The 25287-nt window shown below is 38.1% G+C and overlaps 2 protein-coding genes across 4 annotated transcripts in view; one reads left to right on the forward strand and one right to left on the reverse strand.

Moving 5' to 3' along the window:
• Window positions 1-16898, forward strand: part of LOC113119198 (potassium voltage-gated channel subfamily G member 2) — a 35448-nt gene extending 18550 nt beyond the window's left edge. Inside the window, exon 3 of the mRNA XM_026288480.1 lies at window positions 12185-16898. Coding sequence (XP_026144265.1) covers window positions 12185-13021 — 837 coding nt within the window. The 3' untranslated portion in view covers window positions 13022-16898. The remainder of the gene's footprint in view (window positions 1-12184) is intronic.
• The window catches only part of LOC113119200 (PQ-loop repeat-containing protein 1-like), a 36739-nt gene continuing 27667 nt past the window's right edge, over window positions 16216-25287 (reverse strand). For all 3 annotated transcript variants that reach the window (XM_026288483.1, XM_026288482.1, XM_026288481.1), the window contains one exon: window positions 16216-18787. In XM_026288483.1, the coding sequence (XP_026144268.1) occupies window positions 18580-18787 (208 nt within the window). In that variant the 3' untranslated portion in view covers window positions 16216-18579. The remainder of the gene's footprint in view (window positions 18788-25287) is intronic.

Raw genomic sequence — 25287 nt, forward strand, 5'->3', positions numbered from 1 at the left:
TACGAGAAAATTTTCTGGTAAGAAACGCCTAATAGTAGACCTGTCATCTCCGCATAATTCTACAGTCCTGAGCATCAATAGTTTGATACCCCTCGACGAATTTTCACTCAAATACCAAGACATAGATCAGGCAGTCGAACTGATTAAAATCGCGGGCCGAGGAGCCTGGTTAGCAAAAATAGACATCACTTCTGCTTTCAAAGTGATGCCCATCCATCCGGATTTTTGGCACCTGTTCGGGATACGATGGCTCGAGAAATACTATTTCGCCGTCCGGTTAACCTTCGGATGCAAAAGCAGCCCCAAAATTTTTGATATGCTATCAGAAGCCGTTTGCTGGATCCTTTCCAACAATTACGCAATCCCACATATTATCCATCTCTTAGATGACTTCCTGGTCATTTCATCGCCCAAGGCTATCCCAGCCGCCCATATCCTCACCGTCCAAAAAGTCTTTTCCGAGCTCGGGATTCCCATCGCTCAGGAAAAAACCATGGGTCCTGCCACAACCATAGAGTTCCTCGGCATCTACCTCGACTCAGCTAAATTTCAGCTCTCCCTGCCAAAGGAAAAGATTGATAGAATAATTCTCGTCTCATCCACCCTCCTCGACAGCCCTTGTTGTTCTAAACCCGAACTTCTTTCCCTGCTCGGGCATTTAAATTTCGCCATGCGCATAATTCCACAAGGACGCCCATTCATCGCGCACCTTCTAACACTCGCATCATCAGTTCACGCGCTCGAGGACCTCATCCCCCTAACCCATGCATGCCGCGACGAACTTAAATTATGGATCCTGTTCCTTAGACAATGGAACGGGCTTTCTTTTTTTTACAACAATTTAATCTCGTCTCCCATCGACTTGCAGCTGTTTACAGACGCGGCTCCCTCAATTGGTTTCGGAGGTTTCTACCAAGGCCGTTGGTTCGCGTCCACATGGCCCCCCCAGATGCAGGACTCGACCCAGTCCTCAGCTCTTTTCGAGCTCTATCCCCTCGTAGTAGCAGCCTTCCTGTGGGGCAATGAATGGACAACTAAAAGCATTTTAGTGCACTGCGACAACGAAGCCGTAGTTCAGTGCATAAACAAAGGCCGTTCTCACTCCCTCGCCCTCATGCCTCTCCTTAGACGCCTTATATGGATTGCAGCATGCGACCAATTCATAATTAGCGCAAAGCACGTCCCAGGTACAGAAAACCAAATCGCTGACTCCCTGTCTCGTTTTCTGTTTCAGAAATTCAGGACGCTGGCTCCAGAGGCGGACCAATTCCCCACTCCGGTTCCTCACTATTCAGAATTAATATTTCCGTAACTCACCCTCTAAAACCACTCCTCGAAGCATCACTGGACTCTATTCTCCAAGCAGTCTCTCCCAGAACCCTCCAGTCATACGTGACTGCATGGAGGTGCTTTAAGTCATTTCACCTCACCTATAACATCCCTTTCCCAGATTTTTCTCCAAGTCGGATCTATAAAAAGCTACCTGAGCGGAGTCCAGTTTTTTCACAAACTAATGACCGGCGCTCCTTCACCCGAAATAAATAATTCACAAACCTCCCTCCTAATCAAAGGGATCCAGCGATCCCAGCCCACCCATCCAGACACCAGAAAACCCATAACGCTAGATATCCTCACAAAATGTATCCACACCCTCCGCACAAATTACCAACCCCTCAGCATTGCCCGCATGCTCGACGCCATGTTCATCCTTGCCTTTTTCGGTTTTCTCAGGTGCTCAGAGCTTACGATCTCTTCCAAATTTAATCCTAAAATCAACCCCACCGTGTCAGACCTAACCATACTAGATGACGAAACAATCGCTTATTTAATCAAACAAAGCAAAACAGACCAAACCAACAAAGGCCATTTCATATACATTTTCAATCTCCCCTCCCCAATCCAGCCTTACCAATCCGTCCTCGCCTTTTTATACCTTAGAAATTCCCAGGCAAAATCCCCACACGAACCCCTATTCATCGACGAGTCCAAAAAACCAGTCACTCGTTTCTGGTTCCAAAAACACCTCAAATGCGTCCTGCAATTATCAGGCATCCCAGCGAACAATTTCTCCACCCATTCATTCCGCATCGGGGCAGCAACTTCAGCTGCACAAAAAAGGCCTCTCCAACCAACAGATCCAAACTCTAGGAAGATGGTCCTCAGAAGCATACCAAAGCTACATCAGAATAAACCAGTTTCACATAAAGAAAGCCCACCAAACCCTCATCGGCCATAAATAAAAAAAAAAAAAAAAAAAAAAAAAAAAAAAAAAAAAAAACCCCAGCGACACATCCCTACTGAATACCGACGAGTAAATTCCTATTAATACCGCCGACTCCAGCCGCACACTCCCGGCCAAATAACCTAACCTTTTCTATCCTATGACCAGCGAGGCTTCTCTCTTCGATGACAGGAGCACGAGCTCCCTTCGGATGCCGACGAGAGCCTCCCGGCCAGACAACCTCACCTTTTCCATTCTGCGGCCAACAAGGCTTACCCGTTCGTTGCCAGGAGCTCACACTCCCTTCGAACGTAGGTGAAAGCCCCCGGCTACCTGCTTTTCCATTTCTGTCTTACGTACGGAGAAGTTTACCCGCCCAACGCATGGAGTCAAGGCTCCCATTGAACATAGGCGAGAGCTTCCCGGCTAGACAACCTTACCTTTTCCGTCCTTTGGCCAGCGAGGCTTAACCGTTCTATCCGGGAGCTAAGCTCCTGTCGGACGAAGGTAAGAGCCTCCCGGCCGGACAACCTTTTCCGTCCTTCAGCCAGAGAGGTTTACCCGTTCGATTCCTGGAGCTAAGCTCCTATCGGACGTCGGTCCGAGCCTCCTGGCTAGACAACCTGACCTTTTCCACCCTTGGCCAGCGAGGCTTACCCGTCCGATGTGAGTGCTCCCATCGGACGCCGGCGACAGCCTCCTGGCCAGCCAACCACGACCCTACTGTGTGTTTCAGGTTACTAACCTACAAGCAAGCTGCTTAAATGCTGCAAGTACCTAACACACAATAAACTCTCCTTCCTTCCTATGGTCACCAAGGCTAAACCGTCTCTTGCCAGGAGTAGCAAACTCCCTTAAACGCCGACGACAGCCTAACGACCACGCAAACTTACCTTTTCCATCCTACGGCCTGCGAGGCTCACCCAGTTTGTCCCCGCCGGACGCTGGCAAGAGCCTCCTGGCCACCTATCGTTACCTTTTCTGTCCGCCATCCGGAGAGGCTTACCCGTTCGATGCGCGTGCTCCCTTCGGACGCCGGCGAGAGCCTCCCGGTTAGACAACCTTACCTTTTCCTTTTCTATGGTCAGCGAGGCTTACCCGTTCGATGTGTGTCCTCCCTTCGGACGCTGGCGAGAGCCTCCTGGTCAGACTTGCTTTACGTTTCCACCCTACGGTCGGCGAGGCTTACCCGTTCGATGTGTGTGCTCCCTTCGAACGTCGGCAACAGTCTCTCGGCCACACAACTTACCTTTCCATTTGACGGTAGGCGAGGCTTAACCGTCCGACGCAACGAGTCTCGTCCTCTCGCCAAATCCTGCAAAAAAAAAAAAAAAAAAAAAGCTACCCTCAGCTACTCTCACATCTTTTAACCCCGTCTGGCGAGGCTTACCCGTTCGATGTTCTGAGTTTGAGGCCCCATCGGATGCTGCGAGAGTCCTCCCAGTCGGGTTTTCCTTTCCAACCCTGTCTCCCGGACGGGCCTATGCTTGCCAGCCGCAAGTGAATCTCATCCAGCCGATGCCGTGAGTCGGGATCTCCCTTCGGATGTTGCCAGAGTCCTCCTTGTCGGCTGGCCCAAAAGCTTTTTATCTGCCTAACCGAGAGGACCCAGACGTCCGTCATCCTGAGTCTCAATCTCCTGTCGGAGGCTTCATGGGCCCTCTCGGTCAGCGTTAGGCCCTTCACCCACTGAATAGCAGGGGCTATCAGCCAGTAGGGCCCGTACGCCGACACCGTGACCTATTCCGGTCGAGGCAACTCGGGTCCTCCCGGTCGGGCACCACAACCACGCCGCTCCTCCTCATCGGCCGGCAGGGCTCACCGATCCAACGCCAAAAAACTCCAGTTGAGCATCGGCCCGAGCCCTACCGACCGGGCGCCAACAACCACGTAGTTCACTAGCTGCAGCTGGTAGGGCCTACTCTCTCAACGCCCAAGTCGCTCCCTCCGGAGTACGTAGGCCCTTCCAGCCTGCCAACGAGATAACTTCTCAGAAACCAAATCAGCCCCCGCCAGTACTCTGCTTTTTGGGGGGCATTCTTTAAACTGGCGGCTGTCCTCCTGTACATTTGCCTTTTTGGGGGGTACTCTAGCTTCGGGCAATTCCCGAGCTCGGAGCCCTTGCCCGGACAGCACGCCAAATACGCATACCATACCTCAGCTAATTATATGTAAGCGTGAACTAGTGAAATGTAATTATCTATGAAGATTCGGGAGGAGCGCGTCAGATACTTAGCCTAATCATCACAGGTGGACCACAATCAAGTAATCAATCCCACAGTATAAATATCGCTGACTTACCTCTATCCATTGACGGTTTATCAGCATCCCTCCTCCACCCCATCTCCTCACTTCAAGTTCACTTTACAATATACGGGGAAGGGGGGGTACTCTAGCTTCGGGCAATTCCCGAGCTCGGAGCCCTTCCCCGGACAGCACGCCAAATACGCATACCATACCTCAGCTAATTATATGTAAGCGTGAACTAGTGAAATGTATTTAAAATACATTTTAGTATATTTATTTTTGACTAGGGTAACATTTTCCACCAGTCACAGGGTTGTCATAAACATTCATAATGCACTTTGTAGTGATCTCAAAGTGCAACCTAGTGTTATGAGTGTCAACACTGAAACAGTTATTGACAAAAATAACGATTTTGCTCTTACATACAGTGCACACACACCTTAACATCACGGGTGACCGATCCCATCCATCAGAGCTTAAATGCCCCTCTGAGATCACAAACAGGCTCTGACAGAGAGAAGAGAGCAATATCATAGTTGTCAGTCTATTTGGCTTCTAACGGAGCACTTGACCCTGAGTTATGATGTCTAGCAGCCGCTGGGACCGAGCAAGAGAAAGAAGGACAGAAAATCTCACAAAACAATTTGTTCTCAAGTGATTCCTAATGAATGTTGACAGAAGGATGCAAGCGAAGCAGTCGTGCATGTTGAATATTAAAAATATTGAAAAAGTGATTAAAGCTAGAAGACATAATTAGTCCTGTCGCTCTTCTGTGTATGGTTTTACAGTTAATGTCAAAGCTGTCTGCAAGTATAGGACAGGCCGATAGTACTGATGGGCTCTGGAGAAGCACTCAGACTTGCCCACACACTCAGACAAGAGAGCACTGGAAACATTTGACCCTGACTGAGAGAATGAGAGAAAGCAGGAGACATATGAGAGCCCCGTCAAAGATGATTGCCAAATTGTAGCCCAGTTTAGAAGGGGATAGAAAGGTGATGATGGATGGAAGGCATTTCATCCTGAGAACAGTTACACAACCACAACAAAACCGCCTCTACCTGAGCAGATCAGGACAGTCACGTGGGTTTCCTGTTAGAACTGAGAGATTGAGATAGCACTGAAATTATAGGGCCAAAGGCACAAATACTGTAAGAGTGATCAGATTTGTGTCATTTTAGCACTCCTACACTAAAAAAAAGTTATAAACAAAATTTTGAAGTGTTTTAAAAGAAAATACATTTTCAGTTTTCATCTTGAAAATGTGATGTTTCCGTGTATGAAATATGAATTAAAGACTTAAAAACCTATTAGAAATTGGGAAAGAAATATATATATATATATATATATATATATATATATATATATATATATATATATATATATATATATATATATATATATATATACAGTATATATATATATACAGTATATATATATATATATAAATATATATATATGAAGAGTTCAGATGCAGAAGCCTCTAAGTGCCATCTGAAATTTTTATCTAAAATTAGGATTTTTATCAGGCACCTATATTTATTATGTTCAGTTATTTCACTTTAATAGCCTGGAAAAGGACCTGCATATTGCCACTAAAGTAAAACGACCTAATCCTAATCTTAGATGGAAATTTCAGATGGCACTTACAGGCTTTTGCATCTGAACTCTTCATATATATATATATATATATATATATATATATATATATATATATATATATATATATATATATATATATATATATATATATATATATATATATATATATATATATATATATATATATATAGTTTATATAAGTTATATATTATAAATGTACACACATTACGGATGTACATATGCATATGCAAATGCTATTTCATTTTGTAGGGTTTTTATATAAACATATATTCATCTATACAGAGAATGTTTCTATAATTATAAATTAACATATAGGGCAATTATTATTTAAATCCCTTTTATATTGTAATAAAATTATATATTATCTTATAGGTAACATATATAACTTATTATATAATTGCACTTTTATATTATTATAAAATTATATATGATCCAATAGGTAACATCTATGGCAATATATGGGAACAAATGGCATATATTATATTTCCTTATGGGTTGCTTCAAAATGATGAGAATCTTGGAAAGTTGATTATTAGTGAAGTGCACAAGCATTTCAGATTGTGCTCTAGTTTGGGCCAAATTATTACAAATGTTCTGTTGTATGAGTTGATATTTTAATTACTCTTTTATGTTTTTTTTCTACTACACTTTGCAGTTGGGATGAGGTTCCTCTCGAATGCAGAGCAATGATTTTCAGTACAGGACTCTCTTCTGGTTCATCCACATGGTCTTTGGCAAACTTCAGAAGGCAGCCGTGTTGAGAGCAGAGGCTTCTTGCTGTCCTGATATACAAACCATTCACATTCAGTGTTTGTCTGATGGTCACCTCATAGACAGTGTTGGGGAAAATTACATTTAAAAGCAATGTACATTTAAAAATGACTATACTTTACTAATTATTAGAAAAAAGTAATCTGATTACGTAACTTGCGTTACCCAAACACTGCTCATAGAGACAAGCCAATGCAAAAGAGGCCTGTAAATCCTTAGATGTCACCCTGTTTCTTTTTTGACTTTGTGAAAAGTTTTCCATCTTGATTTTGGTTGGATGAGCACTTTTAGGTGGAGTAGCAACCGAGGCGTCCCTTTGAACTTTCAGCAACACACTAACAGATGACAGATGAGTTTAATTTATGCCAAAAGTCATATTCATAACAAATTAAAAGCAAAGGCTGTGTGCATATTGACTTGAAGCTGGGAAATGAAATTCAAAGAAGCTTTGAATTCTGAAGTTGACAGGCTTCAGACAGCGTGGGGAACGCCAGAGGCGTGTGTGTGCGAATAACAGTAATTAAAACACTGCAGGGCCAGGTTCTTACATCCACTAAAATATAAAATAGCCTCCTCTCACCTAAACTGCATCTGATTCATTGTTACTGCTTTGCCACACGTGTAGGTGGGCCTGGGGCAAGTTGTCCCATTTTTACTCCAATCAGTATTTCTGTACAGACACGTACCTTAAAATCTTGACAACAAAAAAGCCCAGGAATATATTAAATAAGACAGGTGCATGTGGAATAAAATTTGTTTAAATATTAAAACTAAAGTAAAAAGAAAGGTAGAAAAGTAAAAAGAGGGAAGAACTTTAAATAAAGCATTTTGTTAAAATTAAATAATATATATATTTGAGCTTATTATACTTATTATACTTACTTTTTTTCATCATACCATCAACAGATGATGATAAAACTATGTGTGTCTTTGGTTATTTCTTTGTTAAAGTATTTTGTCATGCTTTCATAATGTGTTTTTGTTCAGTTTAACAGGAAAAAATTGTATGCAAGCATAACAAGCCATCTTGCACAATATATTTGTATTTAAAATGAATTAAATACATAATTATTACAGTTTAATGACTTAGCAGATGATTATATTGTTGCAGTTGATACTGTTTTATACTATATAGAGGAGAGCGATAGGTAAAGTATAGTGAGTCTCAAGCTCAGTGAATGAACTGAACATATGCAAAGTAATATTGATGAAATAAATGCATATGTGTGTTTTTGGGGGAAAGTGCATTCATGTTGACCGATGCACAGCTCGTCCTGCAGATGAAGACATCAGATCAGTGCTGTAATCGTCTGCTTTTAATCTGATCAGTGTGGAACTGAGAAATAATAAGAAAAACAAGCCCTCATCCAAAAAGCTTCCCATCAAAGGGAAATTATAAAACCACAACACAAGAGCATTTCAGAGAATAGACCTAATGGACTTTAAATGCATTTCTTCTGTCTCACACACACGCAATCATTAGCCATTATATTATATAATGAAAATCAGTATACAGTATGTATATACTTACATACACACACACATATATACATCTATCTATCTATCTATCTATACTAGAGAAAGTCATATGCACCCTAATAACAACTGAAACCTTCTCCTCATCAACTCTTTTCATTATTAGGAAATAATCACATTTAATTATGCCTTTAAATATTAATGTTGTTCATTAACTGCAGACAAAAAACTGATTATTTCGGGGGGAAGCTGGGGATCATGCAGGGCTTGTAAGGAGAATGAAACCTTTTATAAATTAGACATATTGTTCTGAATGCCTGTCTGATCCGTGACATGAAAACAGATTTGTGTGGATGAAGCTCATTAATACATTTCAAGAGTGGATTGATTATTTTTCCTAGAGAAATGTGTAATTAAACATGGCCTGCGGGATTGTACAAGTCTGTCCCGTCAGAAACATGCATCAAACAGCTCAAGTCTGACGTAAAGGTCCATTGTGGAGTTCTTGACATGCCCATTAAGCAGAAATGATCCACTAATCAGTTTGCAGTCAGCAATAACGTATTAATAGCTGAGGGTTGGTTGCACAAGTGTTATGTGGCATGTACATCTTAATTAGCATTATAAATAAACATTTCTGTAAATTGAGAAAAGTATGAATGATAAATGATCATGATTTAAAAAATGAGGACAGATGTGGATTGTGATATCTGAGTTTAGACTGATGATACTGTGTCGGTGAGGACTTTAATGAGTGTGCACCTTGTGGAATATTCCACATTTGACAAAATAAATCTCTGAGAATATTTGCCAGTGTTCAATGCATTACGGGTCCAAATTTTGTATATTTAATATATATAAGTCTGTATATTCTCTTCATACAGTACATAGATCTTATGGAGCAAATAATCATGATTTCTGACGGATCATGTGACACTTGGAGCAAAGATACTGAAAATGCAGCTTTGCATCACAGGAATTAATTACATTTTAAAATATATTTGAATAGAAAACAGTTATTTTAAATGGCAATAATATTTCACAATATTAGAATTTTTACTGTATTTTTGTTCAAATAAATGCAGCCTTGATGAATATAAGAGACTTCTATAAACAATATTAAAATGGTGTAACAATATTAAAACGTTTAAGTTGTGCAATACTGTATAATGATTATAAACAGTGAACTGCGATAATATTGAAACATCCAGAATTCTTTATGTATTTATTAGAATTACTTTTGTACCTTCATGACACAGAACTGAACTCATCTAAACAGCTTTGGACCCAACTGACTCATTGTTTTGAATGACTGGATGGATGAATTAATGGTAACACTTTAGTATAGGGTCCAATTCACACTAATAACTAGTTGCTTATTAGCATGTCTATTATTAACATATTGGCTGTTTATTAGTGCTTATAAAGTACATATAATGCATGACATCCATAATCCTACCCAATACCCTAAACTTAACAACTACCTTATAAACTATTAATAAGCAGCAAATAAGGGGTTAATTGAGGCAAAAGTCATAGTTAATGGTTAGTTAATAGTGAGAATTGGACCCTAAAATAAAGTGTGACTGAATTAATTAATAAAAACAAAACAGACATTTTTCAGAATATCTTTTGTGTTCATTAGACGAGAGGAAGTCATACAGGTTTGGAACAACATGAAGCGTATCTATCCCTTTAAAACACAAATGTATGAATAGCTTTATATAACATATAAATGTATTATATAACAAATATATAAACCCAATCTGCATTTCATTATAAACAATATACCACAAGCAATTCACTCACACCAACTACACAAACACTGATTAGAAATTGTAAAATGGCTCAGAAAGTTACAAGTTGTGAGAACAACTTTAACAGTATTTCTTTTTATATTGCCACTTGATTTAATATTTTGTATTAAATCAAAATATTGTGCAATTGTACATTGTACAATGAGATTCAGACATTTTAAATTCTCGGATGTCTTCACATTTTTGTGGTCACTTTATATTAATACGTGAGAGCCTTTGGCATTAACTATAGCTGAGATGCTTTGAGTGAGTTTTGAAGTTGCACATAATTGCACTATGCTAAAATTATCATTTTATAGGTCATTCCAGATGGCTAACGTTAATGACTTGAAGCTACCCTGTACGATTTTAATTTGTTGTTTTTTCGGTCCTGCTCTTTACTGTGTTGTGTGCATTACATGGAGCTCTGAAGCCAGACTGATCTAAATAGTGGAGTGCCTTTGGGCAACTTTAGACTTAGGCTTTCCTCTCTATTTTATTCATACCAGATTTCTATGTGTGTATGTATTGTTGCCACATGCACAGTTGGAGAATTATAAGTCGTTTAGAGTTGCCTTAAGTTTCTTTTTGTCTTGACACTGGTGGGTGGCCGGTTCTGGGCACATTCTCTCTCACACATTTAGTGATGACCTTCACTGCTCTTCAGAGTATAGTCAATGTGTTAAAAATGTTATTAAATCTCTCTGTTTCCAAGAACCTTGTCTTCAGCATTCGTGGAACATTTTTGTGTCTTTACGATTAAAAATTACTCAGAAAGTACACAGCTTCCCAGACACAAGTGTATTCATCTCAAATCAATGCTAGTAAAGTAATAACAGTAAAGGTCACTCACGTTACTCAATAACTTTTGAATTTACTAAAATTTTTACAACTAATATACTTGTCTTGTAATTTAAGAAATTGTATAGAAATGTAGAGCATAATTTTAGAATATTGATTGGTCAAGCTTAAGCATTTACATTTTATTAACTAACTTGATTGATTATAGCTCCGTGAGGGACTAACACAAAGGTACATTTAATACATTTTTATAATTTCAAACTAATTTCTGTAATTTTATCAAATATTATGGAATGTCTTCATCACTTATACTTACTTATGCTCAATGCTTTTCCCACCAAAATTACACAAGATGATGTCATTATGGTACTGGTTGTTGTTGGGGAAGTTCACCTTAAAAATGAAAATTCTGCCATAATTTACTCTCATTTCATTCCATGTCCTTCAAAGCCCATAAGACATATGTTATATATATATATATATATATATATATATATATATATATATATATATATATATATATATATATATATATATATATATATATATATATATATAGGAATCGAAACACCTCCAACTTCAGAATCCAATATTGCTGCTTTGTACATCAACAAAAGAGAAACAGTAGTAATATATTGTTTATTAACACTTATGTTTGTGTGTGTCTCAATAAACTGGTGGTGCAAACTGTACTATACAGCCTCTATTTGTGGACATGATACTATAGCTTTATCTGTGCAAACTTTCACTTTTTATGTTTTTTTAATCAACTGGTATTGGTAACAATGGTTGTGTTCTTGGTTTTCTGACTCTGACATCTGACTTCCAAGGTCAGTTGAACGCAGCATTAGCACCAATCCTAATTACTGTAAATGCACCAGGACTAGCTAATCAAGGTATTCAGACTCATTAGAAACTTCTTGGCAAGTGTGTTGAAGCTGGCTTGAGTTAAAATCTGCTGGACATTGGCCATCCAGGAATATTGCTTATTAAATTGTCTTTTTTTTTTTCAAATTGGACGTGAGTGCAGCACCCAGAGACATGACAAAATAAAACCAACTGCTTGAAACATAGTAAAATAATATGGTTTACTATTGTGATTTCCTTCTTTTAGAATATGTATTATCCACTACATGGAAACATTCTGCATGATGACCTTCTGAATGAAGACTCTGAATGATATCTGAATGATACAACAGAATGTGAGAGCCTAACCCTGAGCTCGACTAACATGTGTTTTCTCTCTCAGGGTGAGTGCTCCCAGAGGTGTTACAACATCTTTGTGCTGGAAACAGTCTGTGTGGGTTGGTTCTCCCTGGAGTTCCTGCTCCGTTTCATCCAGACTCAGAGCAAGTGGGAATTCTTACGCACACCCCTAAACATCATTGACGTGGTGGCCATCCTGCCCTATTACATCACTTTGATAGTGGACTCGCTGTCCGTAAGCGACCGTCCCACTGGCTCTGGAAACAACTACCTGGAGAAGGTGGGATTAGTGCTGCGAGTTCTTCGAGCACTGCGCATCTTCTACGTCATGCGTTTAGCACGTCACTCATTGGGGCTGCAGACGCTTGGCTTGACCGTACGCCGCTGCACTCGAGAGTTCGGACTGCTCCTGCTGTTCCTATGTGTGGCCATGGCACTGTTCTCTCCGCTGGTCTTCCTGGCGGAGAGCGAGATGGGCGCCAAGCAGGAGTTCACCAGCATCCCTGGGAGCTACTGGTGGGCCGTCATTTCGATGACGACGGTTGGATACGGTGACATGGTTCCTCGCAGCATTCCAGGCCAGGTGGTGGCGCTCAGCAGCATCCTGAGTGGAATCCTGCTCATGGCATTCCCAGTCACATCCATATTTCACACTTTTTCACGGTCCTACCTAGAGCTTAAACAGGAACAGAATCGGGCCGCACGGCACAAGCCCGATTCACAAGACAGCACCAAGTCCCAAAACAGTGAGGATTCACAGGACACTGACAGTTCCTTACATGGAATCACAGAGACCGTCGCAGTTGGTGTGCATCACCGCAGATCCGTCGCTGTGGCAAGTCAAGGAGCACCACAGGTCAGGAGATCTCTAAAGTCATAATGCAAACTGCTGACTGTAAGACTAAAAAAAAAAAACATGTACAAAGACATGCTACAGGTGATCGGCCATAAATAGTACCTGTATGATCAGGTGACTTGACAATAATAGACAGTGGGAAAGGGATGTTAAAATGGACAGGTTTGAATGTCCAAAGCACAAATATTGAAAGAGTTATTTCACCCTAAAATGAATGTTCTGTCATCATTTACTAACCCTCATGTTGTTCCAAATGCGTATGACTTTATTTTTCTGTAGAAAACAAATGAAAATTTGCACAATGCTAATTGTTTTTATATAAAGAAAGTGAATGGAGACTGGATCTATAAACCCAAAAGCACATTTTTAAAAAGAGGTCCATGACTCATACTATTATATTCAAAGCTTTCTGTGGTCATAAGGTAATTTTGTGTGAGAAAATGATGCATGGAGCTTCCCCTCTGTGTTAGCTCTTAAATCTCATTCTTGGTTGAGTATTCAGATGTGTCACACCATGTTGGACTTCAGTGACAAGATGCAACATTGTTGTGGCATAGATCATAACACATATTGTACTGTTTGAGTATGCTTAACTGGTCCTAGCTGCACCGCTCCATGTGGGATTCAAACCAATGTAAACCAGGTGGTGGGCACACTAACAAGGACGCTAAAGATTGGAGCCTCTAGCACTGTGTGCCTCGAAGGTTATGGGAGTGAGGTTTAACTGCACAGCTATATACCACTTGGCCTCTGTTACACTCACTGCCTTAATCTTAGTGTCACGGCACCAACGTAACTGGTCCTACATGCACCATTCAAAGACGGATTCAAACCAGTGTCAACTGGCATGGGTGGTGGGCATGCTAACAAGGATGCTAAAACCAGCATCCCTTACCGCACCTCTTGAGGCCTCATACACTAACTTTCTAAACCTTACTCCCATTCGGGTCACAGCACCAATTTCTCTGGTCCTACTGGCACCACTATCAAAGGGAGGTGTCATGTTAACAAAGAAACAGCAGTCCTTAATGTGCTTTTTGAGGCCAGAAGAGTGAGGTTAACCTGCACAGCTCTTACTAGCTGGCCTCTGTTACATTCACTCCCTAAACTTCACTCCCATTCGGGTCATGGCACCAATCTCACAGTATGGTAGAAGGGTACTTTAAGAAGGCACTATGAAAATGTCCACTTTCATGCCTCTTGAGGCCAGGGGAGTGAGGTTTATATGTGCAGCACTTACTAGCTGGACACCATTATACCAACCCCTCTAAATTTCACCCTAATCTAGGTCATAGCACCAGTGTAACCAGGGATTCAAACGAGCGTCAATCAGCATGGCAGGAGGGCACTCTAACAGGACTGCAGAAGCCAATGGCCTTTAATCTGTCTCTCGAGGCCAGTGAAGTTAAGTTTCCTGTGGAGATCTTACAAGCTGGCCTATATTATACTCACCCCCCCTAAATTTCACTCCCATCCGGGTCATGGCACCAATGTAAATTGTCCTACTCTTAAAACTCTGAGAAGGATTGGAACCAGCTCAACCAGTATAAAAGTAAGGCATGCTAACAAGAATCCTAAAACCAAAGCCCTTAATGTGTTTCTTGAGGCCAGGGTAGTGAAGTTTACCCGTGCAGCTCTTATTAGCTAGCCTCCGTTATACTCACACTTCTGAATTTCACCACCATTTGGGTCACGGCACCAACATAACTGGTCCTACTTACATCATGCTGAGGGGTTTTAACCAGCATCAACTGCAGAGGAGGAGGGCACGCTAACAGGTACGCGAAAACCAGCGGCCCTTAATATACCTCTTGAGTGAGGTTTACCTGCAGAGATCTTACTAGCTGGCATCTGTCACACATTTCTCTTAAACCTCACTCCCACCTGAAAAATGCCACCAATACAACTGGTCCTACTTGCACCGGTCCTAGTGAGATTGGAACCAGTATCAAGTGGCATGGATCGTGGGTGCACTAACAAGAACACTTAAAACTAGCAAGCCTCTTGAGACCAGGGAAGAGAGGTTTACCAGCATAGTTATATTTTACACATGCAGCAGTTCTAAAGAGGTTTGGGAGTTCAACTGCCTCTGTCCCCATTCACTTTCAATGTATGGAAATGAGCAGCATGAACATCCGGTTAAATATTTCCTTTTGTGTTCCACTGAACAAAGACAACCAAATGGGTTTGGATTGGTATTCGGGTGAGTGATGACTTAATTTTCATTAAGAATGGATCGATGGATGCTCCTAGCTGTGAAAACTGTATGACTGTGAAGATTGCCATTTTATTTTGCATCCACCTTTAAGGTTAAATTAGCTTTTCTCTGGTGTCAGAGGATACAATGTCACACTGTTCAAAACAGGCTATTAAACTTAAATTTATGCTCCTATATAGCTGATTTGCAATAACTATGTTTATGAAAACACATTTACACACGTCTCTGTATAGCTCTGCTTTTAGATGCCATAGTCTCAGGATCTGCCAGTTGTAAAAAAAAAAAACAGTGAAATACCTTTTAAAAGAATAAAGGTTTCTTATTTTCAAACTGTCTTGAGTGATAGATGGTTCTTAGTATATATAGATTCAAGTAAAACGTGAACTGGAAAGTGAACTGAATGCTGCTATACAGTACGTACTTAGACATAATACTATAGGGTATTTTTGACTACCATGTAAATGCCATGGTATATCAATATAGTAATAATTCAATAGCATGGTATTATCTTCTAATAACATTTAGTTGGTTTATTATATTGAGCCCAGTACATCTAGTCCTATAAGTGATGTGTGACAGAGGGTCAGATTGCTGTTATCCACATTGACCAGTGGTAAATACATCCTTATTGATTCCATTGGGAGTCCTGTGCTCATAAAAGCATGGAGAGTTATTGTGTGCTGCCAACACAAACACTGCTAAAATGACCACGGCTGTAATGAATGCACTCTCAGGTTTCCATTTTTAATAAAATTGGTTCAATGCCTGCACATTATTCCATAAAAAAAAAAAAAAAACCAGGCTGAGAAAGCCTGAGACCCTAGAGCAATAATGCCCTTTTTATTCGATTTATTTATTCAATGTGATTATTATTCATAAATTTAAATGTAATTGTTTGATAAGCTAACATCACATGCATCTATGAAGAAACCCGACTGTAAAACACTAAAAACTCGAAACACATACTCATTTACATATTAATGACAGCAATATACATACAGAATTTTTTTAAAGGTTTATTATAAAGGTTTATCTTGCTGTAAAAAAGTAGCATTGAAAATATATGACCGAAAGTACCCACCTAAATATGAACAGAACATTTGGCTAAACAGGCAGTAAACAAAAACAAAAACAGTGCTCAATAACTGCGAGTATCAATTCTGTGTGGAGTGCAATGACAGAGTAAACCTCTATATCATCATGGGAACCCGTGTACGCTGTTACCTGCATTCAGTGGCAGAAGATAGTTTGGCAATACAGAATAAAGCAGTTATTTGATCAAATACAGCACAAAGAGAAACAATACATAGTTAAATGAAGCTCAAGTAAAATACATGATATCTCAGAATAGCAGGTAAAAAAAGATAATAAAACACAAATAAGCGAATAACAGCGAAAGTAATAAAACATTGTCCTTTAAAAGAAAGCCCTCTTGTCTTTCTAATCTAATTGAGGAGAGTTTTATCAGAGACTCATATCTCCTCATATCGAATATCTTGTCAAAAGCCATCAGTCTTGCCAAACTGTTCCTCAGCATCACACACTGATAAGCAGCACCTCTCTCATAACATTTACTGGCATCTAACATCTCTGACTATAACTACTTTATCAGCAAAAAAAATCTAGTATTTTTCATATTTTCAAAAAAAAAAAAAGGAAAAAAAATGATAATTAAATTTAAAAGTTAAAAAGTAAATTTATAAAGAGACACGTGAAAAGATATATTCTCCAACATTTGAAAAAAAATCTATAATAAAACATTTGAAAAAAATAATAATAAAAATCCCCCACCCCCTTTTCTTTACTGTATGTAAACATATCCTCTTTTAATAATAAAAAAAAGTTTCCTTACAATATTTATTGTCTTACTGTCAAGTAAAAAACAAAAACATTAATCTGTAATCATAAGCCAAAACAATAATGAAAATGATATTGCACCACAATTATTATTATTATTATAAATCATTTTATAAATAAACCTTTTATTTCATAAACTTTTATAACGCACATAAAACTTATACTGGAAAATGAAAAATACTGTTAAAGAAAGTGATTTTTGTCAAATAAATTGCAGTGTATTGTCATATTCAGGACTGATGGTTGACTGGATGTTTGAAGCACTTGGCTTTGAAGTCATACATCTTTTAATTAACCCCCAATGTGCTGCAAATACTGTACTTCAAGTTTCCTAAAGAGGTCAAAAGTCAGTAAATGAATAAAGTGACTTCATATTTTGAACTGATTGCATGTAAATGAACTAGGATTGCCATACACATTTGTGGGAAGACACACCTTCAAGTCATGCGGATTTGTAAACTGTATGAAGACTGTATGAAGTGGGTATTTTTTAATTTTTTGGTTCAACATGACACAGTGGCTTTCTTCAATGGGCCTTCACTGTGTGAAACACCACAGAGAGCCACTGAGTTAAAAACAGTCTTCTCCAAATAAAACAGCAGTCACTGTATTAAACTCTTGTAACAAAAGCTTTGTACATTCATCCATCTGATGTCAGATACATTTCTGAGAGTCTGTAAGGCAAACGTTTTCAAAGCATGGTGATTACCTTGAACTGGTTTGTATATGTATGTAAATGTGTAAATATATCTGAATATCTTTATTGTATTGCATGTAACATTTGGTTCAATGTATATTTACATATACAGTGTATATATACAGTGGCACCAAAAATCTGAACACTTCATGAAATAGTTGATCTTAAAATGAAACATGATTGTTTATTCATCAGAACATATTAGGAGAAATTTAGTTTTACATAACTTCCTCATCAAAGGATGCTCTGCAGTGAATGGGTGCCGTCAGAATGAGAACAGCTGATAAAAACATCACAAGTAATCCACACCACTCCAGTCCATCAACTCACGTCTAGTGAAGAGTAAAACTATTTGTAAGAAAAAAATGATCATGGGTGACTCAATCTGACGGCACCCATTCACTGGAGAGGATCCATTGTTAAGAAAGTAATTTAATGCTATTTTTGTTCTCCAGATCTGATGAAGATACAAACTCATCTACATCTTGGATGGTTTGAGGGCGAGTACATTTTTAGCTAATTTTCATTTTTTGGGTTAAGGATTCCTTTAAGCAACACTGAACAATTATGAATGACATTTCATTGCATAAAAAAAAAAACACATGGCAATAATTTCAAGAAAACATAAGCACAAAAAGTTAATTGTAATTAAAAATCTAACATCATAATTTGATCTTGTGTATCAAATACAATGACATTCAGGCATATTTAGATGTGGCGTAAAAAGTGTATCACTAATCCAGATATATTTTGGGGACACTGTATAAAGATGCTGTATGTATGCATAGATCTGAGTGAAGCGAGGGTGTTTCATAGGGCCTTGGCGCTGGTGGTGTGTGTGGTGTGAGAGACGGGTTTCTGTGGGAAGCGGCTGTAGAAGTACACCTGGAAGAGGATGGCCAAGTCCACGCACACCTGAAGGAGGCCGCAGATCCAGAACTGCACGGGAGCCTGAGTCAACAGGAAGTAGCCGCTCTTGAAAGTGTCTCCACTGGTCCACATCAACACCATCTTAATACTGGAGGAACAGGAAGTGAGAAAGAGAGAGAGAGAATGTTATTAAAGCCTGGAGACGTGAGAAAGCAAGAGGCAGCTCAAAATCACTGAAATTGGGAAAACAGGCAAACGTGTAGGATGAGTGACATCTTTTTTTGACTTGATTGCACGTTTTAATATTTAGGATTCTACGTACTGTAGATTCTCCATAAAAACAACACCGTCTAATTTCTACATAATTTCTCACTGTAGCAAAGGAAGGTGAGCTGGAGAGGTATTGGTTTGGTCTTTCTAACCACCTCTGTTTTTCATGTCATCGGTCATTATTTGGGAAAGGACAGGCCTGACAGTTACAGTGTTCCCACAGGCCGGCTCCATCTGCTCCGCCTGTGGGTCTCATGCTCGTTTCTCACACTTCAGTACAAGATTACACATCCAACTGTAAAGCATCATACTGTCATCATTTACTCACCCTCATCCTTCCATGGAGAACAAAAGAAGACATTTAGAAGAATGTGCTGCTCACTCTTTACTATTCAATTACCATGAATAGAGACTGAAGCATTCAAGCTTAAAAAAAAACAGCATTAAAGTAGTCCATGCAATTTATATATCATATAACAACTCTAGCTATGTGTTAAAAGAAGATTTTTTTATTTAAATATTAAATGTTAACCACAAATATTCTTCAAAACTTGACCTTTGTGTTCCACTGGAGAAAGAAAGTCATACAGTTTGAATTACATGTAGGAAAGTGAATGATAGCTTTAACTGTCTCCTCAAGTGCAGAAACCTCTGTGTAACCCTGTTCAAGCAATGAGAACGATTTTTAGGAAGAATAAAGTAGGATAACTTCCTTTGTTCGGCCACATTTGGTGCATCAGCAACTTCATGCAGAGCCGCACAGCAGTTTATTTCCAGACGCAGAATGAAAGAGGTATTTTCACACACACACACACAAACACACACTATAACTAATTCCACCTGCATAAAGCTGTTCCGCCATTGCTGTTTCATAATAAACAAATAAATTATTCAAGCTGTGCATTTTAATTTTAGATTTCCCAGAATACAGTGCTCCACAACACACCGATTATTCATTTGAGATTTGCCTTTTTGGGGTGTACTAAAGCACTTTTTATGCAGTGAATCATACATTTAAGTAAACAGCCTGGAAGTATGATTTTGTTGAAAAAATAAAATAAATAATTTTATTCAGCAAAGGGCATTTTAAATTGATCAAATATAAAAGTAAAAAAATGTATAATTAAAGGTCAAACAATATATCACCAACATATGACTGATTGACATATGTTTTGCTGAGCCAAAAACAGTGTTTTCTGACAGTGACAGGACTTTTATTTTGACAGCACTAAGAAGGCCAGCACTTGAATGCAGACATGAACATAATCTTGTATTATCTTGTGTTATGTAAAGTTACAGTTGAAAATATGACCCTTACTGAGCACATTTACTGTTCACTTCCTTGTTTTTTACATTTTATTTTAATTTCTCCATTTGTGAAAAGCACTATTGCTAATGGAATTACAGAATCAAGATGTTGCATGAATCATAAATCTGTTTATTTTAAGTGTAAAAATTTTTTCATAATGATTAATTTTTACATAAAATACAATATACTGTCTTTATATTGGCCAGTGGACACCCTGCCCTAGTGACAACCAAAAAAACAAAAAAAACAAAGGCATATTGGTCAACCAATAGTTTATAATGCTACAACAGAGGTTTTTGTGACACTGACGACTAAAGTAATAGCGCCTGAAAATTCAGCTTTGCTTCAAACAAACTACTATTTAAATTATATTCAAACAGAAAACAGTTTTTTTAATTGAAATATTTCACAGTTTTACTATAGTTTTGATCGAACAAATGCAGCCTTAGTGAGCATAAGACTTCTTTAAAAACATTTTTTTTTAAATCATATCAATCCCTAAAGTCCTGTATATTCACACTGATACCTAGCAGAGTTTAAAAATCAAATGCAAGACTCCGTGAGATTGCTGTGGTGTGTCTTTCAAGCAGCAGACTCAAAAGGATGAGTATACAAAACAGCTGGGTGTAATGAACAAACTAAAGATAACAGAGAGTGCAAAACACTAACAAATCTCTTCTTGCCCAAAAGAAATGGAGTCAGGTGGGAGTGCAAGCACAAAGCCAAGGTAAACGCTGTTTTCTCCTCGTTGTTTGGCTCTGTGTTACACTCAAAGCAGATCTAAGAGCTGGCCTGATCCACGGCATCTGATAAAAGGCCACTCTGAGAGCTTATTACAGCAGCACGTCCTAAAGAGATGAAAGAGCACTCTCAGCGCCGCTGGGCCACAGCGATCAGCCCCTGTGATAGAGTAATAAACCACTCCACACTCCACACAACAGCACAGCTCAATGAGTGTGAGCGATGATGTGCACAGGGTCACGCTCGCTTACATCATTAAAGGTGAAATATGTACGTTTACTCCGCTAGCAACACCAAACCACTGGAAAAAATAAAGACTGTTTCCCAGCATGTTAAATACCCCTACTGCCCAGGAGCTGCCAGACAGCTTGTTTTGCACCGTAGTTGCACTAATGATGCAAAGCATGCCTCAAATTACAGACAACATAAAACAACAAAACTGCTTATGCAGACTTTGCAAACATTGTAATATTGAGTAATTAGATTTTCATTTGAAGCACTGAAACGACTCTTCTCGAAACATCTGTCATTTGCCTTGCGCTGCTTTATTTAACTTTATTTTTAATTTTTATTATATGTCTTTTTTTTTTATATCATTCCCTTGTATACATTGTATAGTTGTATCTACATTTTATATTTGATCTAGTTATTTTTTTAGGCTTTAATGTTAATGTTAACTGTATGCACCGGGGTCTGAGAGTAACACAATTTCGATTCTCTGTATGTATGTACTGTACATGTGGAAATTGACAATAAAGCAGACTTGATTGTTACCTTTTCACAGTATTTCAAACTAAACAAAACAAAAAACAAACAAAACAAGACAAAAAAAACCATGACAAAACAAAACAAAAAACATTGCAAACAAAAATGACAAAACTAAAAACTAAACTAAAAACATGGGAAAACAAAAACATGACAAAACAAACAAAAATGACAAAACAAAATTAGAAACAACACACAACAAAAAACATGACAAAAAACATGGGAAAACAAAAACAACGCAACAAAAAAAAAAGAAAAAAAAAATGACAAAAATTTAGAAACAACAACATACAACAAAAAACATGACAAAAACATGGGATAACAAAAACAACGCAACAAAAAACATGACAAAACAAACAAAAATGACAAAACAAATTTAGAAACAACAACATACAACAAAAAACATGACAAAAAACATGGGAAAACAAAAACAACACAACAAAAAACATGACAAAACAAACAAAAATGACAAAACAAATTTAGAAACAACAACATACAACAAAAAACATGACAAAAACATGGGAAAACAAAAACAACACAACAAAAAACATGACAAAACAAACAAAAATGACAAAACAAATTTAGAAACAACAACATACAACAAAAAACATGACAAAAAAACATGGAAAAACAACAACGCAACAAAAACCTTGAACAAACAAAAATGTCAAAACATATTTAGAAACAACACACATTAAAAAACATGACAAAAAACATGGGAAAACAAAAACAACGCAACAAAAAACATGACAAAACAAACAAAAATGACAAAACAAATTTAGAAACAACAACATACAACAAAAAACATGACAAAAAACATGGGAAAACAAAAACAACACAACAAAAAACATGACAAAACAAACAAAAATGACAAAACAAATTTAGAAACAACAACATACAACAAAAAACATGACAAAAACATGGGAAAACAAAAACAACACAACAAAAAACATGACAAAACAAACAAAAATGACAAAACAAATTTAGAAACAACAACATACAACAAAAAACATGACAAAAAAACATGGAAAAACAACAACGCAACAAAAACCTTGAACAAACAAAAATGTCAAAACATATTTAGAAACAACACACATTAAAAAACATGACAAAAAAAACTTTAAAAACAACCCAACAAAAAAATGACAAAACAAGCAAAAATGACTATACAAAATGAAAAACAAAAACACAACAAAAAACTAAATGAAAAAACAACACACGACAAAAAAACATGACGAAACAAGCAAAAATGACTATACAAAATGAAAAACAAAAACACAACAAAAAACTAAATGAAAAAACAACACACGACAAAAAAACATGACAAAACAAGCAAAAATGACTATACAAAATGAAAAACAAAAACACAAAAAAAAACAAATAAAAAAAACAACACACGACAAAAAAACATGACAAAACAACACACAACATCGACAAATCAAAACAACTAAGAACATGATAAAACAAAAAACACAAAGCACAACAAAACAAAACAAAAAAATGTACAAAAAACAAGTAATAATGTTTCCGTTTAATAAACCATTTGAGACAGCTTGTTTTACACCATAGCTGATCAACTGACAAAAAGCATGCCTCAAATTAAAAACAACTTTAAGCAATCCCATAATGCACTGCAATATGCTTTTACATTATATAATAAACATTAGATAAGCATTTCCATCAGATATGGCAAGTACTGAAAGAAAATTGTTTGATCCTATAAAAATGAACTTTTTGTTGCAATGCAGTGCTTCATTGTCACTTCTGTAATAAATACGTACAATCAGCTGATTATTAAAGATTGACCTATTTTATTGAAAATAAATGCTTGTGTCGCATAACACCTTAAATTCGAGAAAATGTGTTTTCATAAGAAAAACAAGAACTAAGAAAAACAGGAAATATCTAAATGTTTGTATATAAGCCGTCAGGTTAAACAAAAACTAGGTTTACTGTAAATAAACTATAAAGCACACTAGTTTGGGATATGGGCAGTGTTGGTGCCATCAAACCAACTGTGGTAAATGAGAAAAAAATAAAGAAAAGAGGGGCAGTGATCGGTTTTAACAGCTGCCATGGAAACCATCAGGAGTGGAGAAAGCAGACAGCTGCCAGGGCTTCCTTGATAGATATAAACAAATCCTCCCGCAACAGTTACAGGAGAATCACAACAAACACTGTTAGTGCAACATCACAAACAACCATCGGCTGACCAACTCATCAACATCCAGGAGGCCATCAAACACCAATAGTACTCATATTCTGTCAATTGGATGAAATGGCGTTCTGGTACCCATGGAGAAACTACAATTTTATGCTCTTTATACATACAATCCTTTTTTTTTTAATGATTTGATTCATGATTAATGCATTTGGTTTCAGGATAGCAAGAAAACGAAAATGTGTGTAATTACTGTGTTTGGTTTTTTGTGTGAATAACAGAGCAGAATATTTGTTCATGTATATATAAAAACAATGGAGAGGTGAGTCTTTACTCATCTCTCTCTCTCTCACACACACATACACACACACATATACACACACATTCTGGGCCCTATTTTAATGATCTAAACACAAAGTGTAAATAGCACGCCGCAGCTGCGTTCAGGGCATGTCCAAATCCACTTTTGCTATTTTAACGACGGAAAAACCGCCCGTGCGCCGGGGCACATTTTATGAATGGGTTGTCCCTATTCTCTTAATGAGAAATGGGCATAACTTTCAATAAACCAATCAGAGTGTCATCTCCCATTCCCTTTAAGAGCGAGATGCGTTCGCGCCATGGTGGATCGCTATTTACATGGTGCAATTTGTTGGCGAAAAAGCTGAACGCTTCTCAAGCGAAGAAACCGATCTGCTCGTGCGCACAAGCAGATAATCTACAGGACAAACAAGAATCTACAAAAGCTCTGCATGATGATTCAGTTAATATATATTTGTGTGTGTATTGCCACGATTGTTCAATTAATTAGCCAATTTCATTCATCATTATAAGTAATAGGCTGAATAGGTAGCTTAATGACTATCCATCATTACATTTTATATTTATGTAGCCTACACAGTAATATTACTTTACACTGTAATCATTTGTTTTTAATATTTGGCATGTTTGTGTGATGCACATCCCTGTGTGTAATAAGCAAAGTCAACGTGCACTGTGAACTCGCCCAGAGGCGCATTTTCTACCAACACGCTTTTTAAATAACACAAAAATATTGCGCCATTGACTTCAGACTTTAGACCAGGTTTGAGTTGGTCTATGGCGCAATCTATTTTCAGCTCCTTAAAACAGCAGTGCGCCTGAACACACCTCTTTTTTAGACCAGCATGCCCATGGGCACAAATGCATGTGCTAAGTAAACGACTAGCGCTGGACGCGAAAATGCACACGGTGCTGGACTGAAACTAGCAAACACACTCGTGCTGCGACTTGTGTCGCATTGCACCGGGTGTATGATAGGGCCCTCTATATCTCTGCTTCAAAATGCAAAAAAAAAAAAGAATTCTAAATTCTATAATATTTCAGTAAGAAAAAGATTCATATTTTATAGATGTTTGTGCAA

Source organism: Carassius auratus, chromosome 19 (genome assembly GCF_003368295.1).
Source record: "Carassius auratus strain Wakin chromosome 19, ASM336829v1, whole genome shotgun sequence".
In the NCBI taxonomy this organism is placed as follows: domain Eukaryota; kingdom Metazoa; phylum Chordata; class Actinopteri; order Cypriniformes; family Cyprinidae; genus Carassius; species Carassius auratus.